General features: G+C 46.9%; 1 protein-coding gene across 1 annotated transcript in view; it reads right to left on the reverse strand.

Annotated features, from left to right (window-relative positions):
- LOC123993816 (nectin-2-like) overlaps positions 1-8,741 on the reverse strand; it is a 30,925-nt gene extending 22,184 nt beyond the window's left edge. The window contains exon 1 of the mRNA XM_046296286.1: positions 8,602-8,741. Coding sequence (XP_046152242.1) covers positions 8,602-8,741 — 140 coding nt within the window. The remainder of the gene's footprint in view (positions 1-8,601) is intronic.
- Positions 8,742-9,120: the final 379 nt, after the last annotated feature.

Consider the following 9,120-nt stretch of genomic DNA (forward strand, 5'->3'; position numbering starts at 1 on the left):
CTGCTGTAGAGACAGAGTGATGAACACCATCAGCCCTGCTGTAGAGACAGAGTGATGACACCATCAGCCCTGCTGTAGAGACAGAGTGATGACACCACCAGCCCTGCTGTAGAGACAGAGTGATGAGCACATTAAACCATCAGCCCTGCTGTAGCGACAGAGTGATGAACACATTAAACCATCAGCCCTGCTGTAGAGACAGAGTGATGAACACATTAAACCATCAGCCCTGCTGTAGAGACAGAGTGATGACACCATCAGCCCTGCTGTAGAGACAGAGTGATGAACACCATCAGCCCTGCTGTAGAGACAGAGTGATGACACCATCAGCCCTGCTGTAGAGACAGAGTGATGAACACCATCAGCCCTGCTGTAGAGACAGAGTGATGACACCATCAGCCCTGCTGTAGAGACAGAGTGATGACACCATCAGCCCTGCTGTAGAGACAGAGTGATGAACACCATCAGCCCTGCTGTAGAGACAGAGTGATGAACACCATCAGCCCTGCTGTAGAGACAGAGTGATTAACACATTAAACCATCAGCCCTGCTGTAGAGACAGAGTGATGAACACCATCAGCCCTGCTGTAGAGACAGAGTGATGACACCATCAGCCCTGCTGTAGAGACAGAGTGATGAACACATTAAACCATCAGCCCTGCTGTAGAGACAGAGTGATGAACACATTAAACCATCAGCCCTGCTGTAGAGACAGAGTGATGAACACATTAAACCATCAGCCCTGCTGTAGAGACAGAGTGATGAACACATTAAACCATCAGCCCTGCTGTAGAGACAGAGTGATGAACACCATCAGCCCTGCTGTAGAGACAGAGTGATGAACACATTAAACCATCAGCCCTGCTGTAGAGACAGAGTGATGAGCACATTAAACCATCAGCCCTGTTGTAGAGACAGAGTGATGAACACCATCAGCCCTGCTGTAGAGACAGAGTGATGAGCACATTAAACCATCAGCCCTGCTGTAGAGACAGAGTGATGAACACCATCAGCCCTGCTGTAGAGACAGAGTGATGAACACCATCAGCCCTGCTGTAGAGACAGAGTGATGAACACCATCAGCCCTGCTGTAGAGACAGAGTGATGAACACCATCAGCCCTGCTGTAGAGACAGAGTGTTGACACCATCAGCCCTGCTGTAGAGACAGAGTGATGACACCATCAGCCCTGCTGTAGAGACAGAGTGATGAACACCATCAGCCCTGCTGTAGAGACAGAGTGATGAACACATTAAACCATCAGCCCTGCTGTAGAGACAGAGTGATGAACACCATCAGCCCTGCTGTAGAGACAGAGTGATGACACCATCAGCCCTGCTGTAGAGACAGAGTGATGAACACATTAAACCATCAGCCCTGCTGTAGAGACAGAGTGATGAACACATTAAACCATCAGCCCTGCTGTAGCGACAGAGTGATGAACACATTAAACCATCAGCCCTGCTGTAGAGACAGAGTGATGACACCATCAGCCCTGCTGTAGCGACAGAGTGATGAACACATTAAACCAAGCAGACACATCGATGGCTCTGAACAAACTTTATTTAACTCTTTGCAAACTGGAAACCATTTATCCGGAGGCTGCATTCATTGTAGCTGGGGATTTTAACAAAGCTAATCTGAAAACAAGACTCCCTAAATTTTATCAGCATATCGATTGCGCAACCAGGGGTGGTAAAACCCTGGATCATTGTTACTCTAACTTCCGCGACGCATATAAGGCCCTGCCCCGCCCCCCTTTCGAAAAAGCTGACCACGACTCCATTTTGTTGATCCCTGCCTACAGGCAGAAATTAAAACAAGAGGCTCCTATGCTGAGGTCTGTCCAACGCTGGTCAGACCAAGCTGACTCCACACTCCAAGACTGCTTCCATCACGTGGACTGGGATATGTTTCGTATTGCGTCAGACAACAACATTGACGAATACGCTGATTCGGTGTGCGTGTTCATTAGAACGTGCGTCGAAGATGTCGTTCCCATAGCAACGATAAAAATATTCCCTAACCAGAAACCGTGGATTGATGGCAGCATTCGCGTGAAACTGAAAGTGCGAACCACTGCTTTTAATCAGGGCAAGGTGTCTGGCAACATGACTGAATACAAACAGTGCAGCTATTCCCTCCGCAAGGCTATTAAACAAGCTAAGCGTCAGTACAGAGACAAAGTGGAATCTCAATTCAACGGCTCAGACACAAGAGGCATGTGGCAGGATCTACAGTCAATCACGGACTACAAGAAGAAACCCAGCCCAGTCACGGACCAGGATGTCTTGCTCCCAGGCAGACTAAATTACTTTTCTGCCCGCTTTGAGGACAATACAGTGCCACTGACATGGCCTGCAACGGAAACATGCGGTCTCTCCTTCACTGCAGCCGAGGTGAGTAAGACATTTAAACGTGTTAACCCTCGCAAGGCTGCAGGCCCAGACGGCATCCCCAGCCGCGCCCTCAGAGCATGCGCAGACCAGCTGGCCAGTGTGTTTACGGGCATATTCAATCAATCCCTATACCAGTCTGCTGTTCCCACATGCTTCAAGAGGGCCACCATTGTTCCTGTTCCCAAGAAAGCTAAGGTAACTGAGCTAAACGACTACCGCCCCGTAGCACTCACTTCCGTCATCATGAAGTGCTTTGAGAGACTAGTCAAGGACCATATCACCTCCACCCTACCTGACACCCTAGACCCACTCCAATTTGCTTACCGCCCAAATAGGTCCACAGACGATGCAATCTCAACCACACTGCACACTGCCCTAACCCACCTGGACAAGAGGAATACCTATGTGAGAATGCTGTTCATCGACTACAGCTCGGCATTCAACACCATAGTACCCTCCAAGCTCGTCATCAAGCTCGAGACCCTGGGTCTCGACCCCGCCCTGTGCAACTGGGTACTGGACTTCCTGACGGGCCGCCCCCAGGTGGTGAGAGTAGGCAACAACATCTCCACCCTGCTGATCCTGAACACTGGGGCCCCACAAGGGTGCGTTCTGAGCCCTCTCCTGTACTCCCTGTTCACCCACGCCTGCGTGGCCACGCACGCCTCCAACTCAATCATCCAGTTTGCGGACGACACAACAGTGTTAGGCTTGATTACCAACAACGACGAGACGAGGAGTGTGGTGTCAGGAAAATAACCTCACACTCAACGTCAACGAAACTAAGGAGATGATTGTGGACTTCAGGAAACAGCAGAGGGAACACCCCCCTATCCACATCGATGGAACAGTAGTGGAGAGGGTTGCAAGTTAAGTTCCTCGGCATACACATCACAGACAAACTGAATTGGTCCACTCACACAGACAGCATCGTGAAGAAGGCGCAGCAGCGCCTCTTCAACCTCAGGAGGCTGAAGAAATTGGTCTTGTCACCAAAAGCACTCACAAACTTCTACAGATGCAAAATCGAGAGCATCCTGGCGGACTGTATCACCGCCTGGTACGGCAACTGCTCCGCCCTCAACCGTAAGGCTCTCCAGAGGGTAGTGAGGACTGCACAACGCATCACCGGGGGCAAACTACCTGCCCTCCAGGACACCTACACCACCCGATGTTACAGGAAGGCCATAAAGATCATCAAGGACATCGACCACCCGAACCACTGCCTGTTCACCCCGCTATCATCCAGAAGGCGAGGTCAGTACAGGTGCATCAAAACTGGGACCGAGACTGAAAAACAGCTTCTATCTCAAGGCCATCAGACTGTTAAACAGCCACCACTAACATTGAGTGGCTGCTGCCAACACACTGTCATTGACACTGACCCAACTCCAGCCATTTTAATAATGGGAATTGATGGGAAATGATCTAAATATATCACTAGCCACTTTAAACAATGCTACCTTAAATAATGTTACTTACCCTACATTATTCATCTCATATGCATACGTATATACTGCACTCTATATCATCGACGGCATCCTTATGTAATACATGTATCACTAGCCACTTTAAACAATGCTACCTTAAATAATGTTACTTACCCTACATTATTCATCTCATATGCATATGTATATACTGCACTCTATATCATCGACGGCATCCTTATGTAATACATGTATCACTAGCCACTTTAACTATGCCACTTTGTTTACATACTCATCTCATATGTATATACTGTACTCGATACCATCTACTGTATGCTGCTCTGTACCATCACTCATTCATATATCCTTATGTACATATTCTTTATCCCCTTACACTGTGTATAAGACAGTAGTTTTGGAATTGTTAGTTAGATTACTTGATGGTTATTACTGCATTGTCGGAACTAGAAGCACAAGCATTTCGCTACACTCGCATTAACATCTGCTAACCATGTTGATTTGATTTGATTTGAGGTGCCCAGTAAGAGTGCTGGGGTAAAGGAGGGGGTTCATGTGGAGCTAGGCTCCTAGGTAGTGGAGGACATGCCCACTACGAGTAATGGGTTACAGGGGGGTCATGTGGGGGGGGTTAGCCAAAGGCTTAGCCTTTGTTTTTTAAGAGTGAAGCTTACTGGTTTCTCTGTGCCAGGTGTAATGAAGGGTCCCATGATAGCACTGTCTGCGTATGCAGATGACGTGACAGTTTTTATTACAGGGGGTGAAGATATGAGGTTCTCTCAAACGCTTTAACTTGTTGACTCTACCCATCCCGGTAGCGGGATAATTGTCATCAGCAACCACTGAATAGCATAGCGCCACAGTCAAATAAAATTACTAAAAAATATTCATAATCATGAAATCACAAGTGCAATATAGGAAAACACAGCTTAGCCTTTTATTAATCCACCTGTCGTCTCAGATTTTGAAATTATGCTTTACAGCGAAAGCAATCCAAGCGTTTGTGTAAGTTTATCGATAGCAAAACATAACATTATGTATGTTACTAAGCATTAAGTAGCTAGGTCACGAAAATAAAAAAAGCAATAAAAAAAATGGTTTTACCTTTGATGGTCTTTGGATGTTTTCAGAGTCCCCAGTTACACAATAAATGTTCATTTTGTTCCATAAAGATGATTTTTATACCCAAAATAATCGCGTTATGTTCAGAAATCCACAGGAAAGAGCGGTCACCACAACGCAGACGTATATTCCAAATAATATCCATAATGTCCACAGAAACATGCCATACGTTTTTTATAATCAATACTCAGGTTGTTTTTTAAATATATATTCAATAATATATCAACCGAGTGTGTAGGTTTTTCAATAACAGTGGGAGCAACAATGGCGGCTTTACTCAGTTGCGCAAAACTCACTCTGAGAGCCCCCACCTATCCACACACGCAATGTGATCCTTCATGCTCATTTTTCAAAATAAAAGCCTGAAACTATGTCTAAAGACTGTTGACACCTTCGGGAAGCAATAGAAAATAGGAATCTGGTTGATATCCCTTTAAATGGAGGATAGGCATGCATAGGAACAGAGAGGTTTCAAAATAAGAGGCACTTCCTGATTGGATTTTCCTCAGGCCTGCAATATCAGATATGTTATACTCACAGACAATATTTGTACAGTTTTGGAAACTTTAGAGTGTTTCCTGTCCTAATCTGACAATTGTATGCATATTATAGTTTCTGGGGCTGAGAAATAGGCCGTTTCAAATGGGTACGTTTTTTGTCAAAAAATTTAAATACTGCCCCCTACACGCAAAAGGTTAAAGGTGTATGAGAGGGCCTCTTCAGCTAGAGTCAATTTGGGAAAGAGTGAAGCACTGTGGGCAGGTCAGCTTCAGATTGGGTCCGCTCCACAGCTACCAGGGGGGCTTCAGTGGTGCAGAGATGGAATGAAGACTGACCCAGATGTCTTATAGGGGAAGGGTACTGGTAACTAATAATCATGCTGCCTCTACCCTGTGGCACAGACTAATAATCTTGCTGCCTCTACCCTGTGGCACAGACTAATAATCTTGCTGCCTCTCCCCTGTGGCACAGACTAATAATCATGCTGCCTCTACCCTGTGGCACAGACTAATGATTTTGCTGCCTCTACCCTGTGGCACAGACTAATAATCTTGCTGCCTCTACCCTGTGGCACAGACTAATAATCTTGATGCCTCTACCCTGTAACACAGACTAATGATTTTGCTGCCTCTACCCTGTGGCACAGACTAATAATCATGCTGCCTCTACCCTGTGGCACAGACTAATAATCTTGCTGCCTCTACCCTGTGGCACAGACTAATAATCTTGCTGCCTCTACCCTGTGGCACAGACTAATAATCTTGCTGCCTCTACCCTGTGGCACAGACTAATAATCTTGCTGCCTCTACCCTGTGGCACAGACTAATGACTTTGCTGCCTCTACCCTGTGGCACAGACTAATAATCATGCTGCCTCTACCCTGTGGCACAGACTAATGATTTTGCTGCCTCTACCCTGTGGCACAGACTAATAATCATGCTGCCTCTACCCTGTGGCACAGACTAATAATCTTGCTGCCACCAAAGGGTCTGATACAAGAGCTTCAGAGGACCCTTGTCAATTTATTCTGGTCTGGACAACACTGGATTAAAGCTGCAACCCTGTACGTGACACTGCACGAGGGTGGGCAAGGTGTGGTGGACATTTCCTCTAGGATCATGGCTTTCTTGCTTCAAGCAGCCAGAACTGTTGTACAGTGATGGTTCTAACTGGGTCGACACAGCTTACACACTGATGAGGAAATGAGGCTGTGTGGGTTTAGACAAGCACCTTTTCCTCTTAAAGCTGAAGGGGGTGAGTTGCCTGGCCTGACTACATTTTGTGAGTCTGTTATGCAGACTTGGAGGGTTCTTGTCAAGTCCCGTAAGGCCTGCACTCCACCAGGGATGTGGCTTTTTGAAGAGCCTCTTTTTTATAACACTGCTATCCAGTCCCGTGTTCTGGGTTCAGCCAGCCTACGATCATGTCTGCTAGGCGTGGGGTGTACCAAGCTGAGTCATACCCCGGAGCTGGGGGAGTTCAAGGAGGTGGGAAAGAAGGCCATGTACAGAATATGTGTAAAGGTGTCCATTGCCTCTTCCCTGGAAGGGGTAAAATCAACTAGGTGGGTGGGTGTGCTTGGTCCAGGTGCCACCCCAAAGGGCTGTTGGCGATCATTATACAAACTGCCTATTGATAAGAGGACAGCTGACCTCCAATGGAGGATAATACATGGAGCCATAGCCACCAACATGCATCTGGTACACCTGTATCCTACTGTTGGGGAGGGGTGTCCATTCTGTGCTGAGTCTGAAACTCTGGCACATCTTTACAGTGTCCCAGGTTGGTCGGGATGATTGACCTGATCACTAATTGGTTCTCAGCATTGGGAGAGGATTTCTCTCTCTCTCACTCCCTCCCTCCCTCCCATTTTTTAAAATGTTTGCAAATTTATCGAAGATAAAATACAGAAATGTCATTTACGCAAGTATTCACACCCCTGGGTCAATACTTTGTAGAAGCACTTTTGGAGGACATTATAGCTTTGAGATTTCTTTGGTATGTCTGTATCAGCTTTGCACATCTGAATTTGTGGATTTTTTTCCATGCCATATTTTCTCAAGCTCTGTTAAGTCAGATGGGGAGCGGCGGTGAACAGCAATCTTCAAGTCTTTCCACAGATTTTCAGTGGGATTCAAGTCTGGGCTTTGACTGGGCAACTCAAGGACTTTCACGTTCTTGTTCTGAAGCCATTCCAGATTTGCTTTTATTGTATGCTTGGGGTCATTGTCCTGTTGGAATGTAAATCTGCACTCTGAAGCAGGTTCTCATCAATTATTTGTCTGTATTTGGCTCCATTCATTGTTCCCTCTATCCTTACCAGTCTCCCAGTCCCTGCCGCCACCATCATGCTTCACAGTAGGGATGGTGTTAGACGGGTGATGGGCTGTGCCCATTCAGGCCAAATAGTTACATTTCTGTCTCATCAGACCACATAATATTTTGCCTTATGCTGTCAGAGTCTTTCACGTACCTTTTTGCAAACTCCAGGTGTGCTGTCATGTGCAATTTTCTCAGGTGTTGCTTCTGTCTTGCCACTCTCCCGTAAAACCCAGATCGGTGATGCTGAAGAGTCTGTTGTCTTTCTGGCAGGTTCTCCCATATCAGCCAAGGAACTCTGTAGTTCTATCCGAGTGGCCATTGGATTCTTGGTCACCTCCCTGACCAAGGTCCTCTTGCCTGGTTGTTCAGTTTGGTCGGACGGCCAGCTCTAGGCAGAGTCTGGGTAGTTCCATATTTTTTCCATTTCCCAATGATGGAGATCACTGTTCTCTTGGAAAAGTTCAATACTCTAGAAATTGTTTTATACCCTTCCCCAGATATATGCCTCATACTTGAGTAATAGTAAAGATACATTAATAGAACATGTGAAAAGTGAAAGTGAAAAGTGAAACTACCTGTGTAACAGTCTAAACGTATATGGTTTTAAATATAGTTAAGTATCAAAATAAAATTGTGATTGCAAAGATATACTTAAGTATCAAAAGTAAAAGTATAAATAATTTCAAATTACTTATATTAAACAAACAAATATATATTTATTTTACCACACTCACTTGCCCCACCCACTTGTCCCACCCACTTGCTCCACCCACTTGCCCCACCCACTTGCCCCACCCACCCTTGGGAACTCACAGGTCATTGTCAGTGTTGGTGCGTGTCTTCTGCTGCCGCCGGCAGACCATGAAGACAGTGATGGCCATGGCGATGAGGAGCGCAGCGGCTATGACCCCACCCAGCACCCCCAAGACTCCTCCGGGAGGGCCTCGGGCCATCGGCTTGTCTGTGGAGGAGAGGAGAGACGGATGATAGTTAGAACGAGAGAGCAGTTACAGTTCAGAACATCACCTGTGGCATAAAGGCTGATCGAAAGAAGAGGGAGGAGAGAGAGGGGGAAGAAAGAGGGGGCAGAGAGAGAGAGGGGGCAGCGAGAGAGAGAGGGAGCGAGAGAGAGAGAGAGGGAGCTAGGGAGAGAGAGGGGGAGCGAGAGAGAGAGAGAGGGAGCTAGAGAGAGAGAGAGGGGGACAGCGAGAGAGAGAAAGAGAGTGGGGGGCAGCGAGAGAGAGAGGGAGCGAGAGAGAGAGAGAGAGGGAGCTAGAGAGAGCTAGAGAGAGAGAGAGGGAGCTAGAGAGAGAGAGAGGGGGACAGCGAGAG

This window comes from Oncorhynchus gorbuscha, linkage group LG13 (assembly GCF_021184085.1).
Source record: "Oncorhynchus gorbuscha isolate QuinsamMale2020 ecotype Even-year linkage group LG13, OgorEven_v1.0, whole genome shotgun sequence".
Classification (NCBI taxonomy): domain Eukaryota; kingdom Metazoa; phylum Chordata; class Actinopteri; order Salmoniformes; family Salmonidae; genus Oncorhynchus; species Oncorhynchus gorbuscha.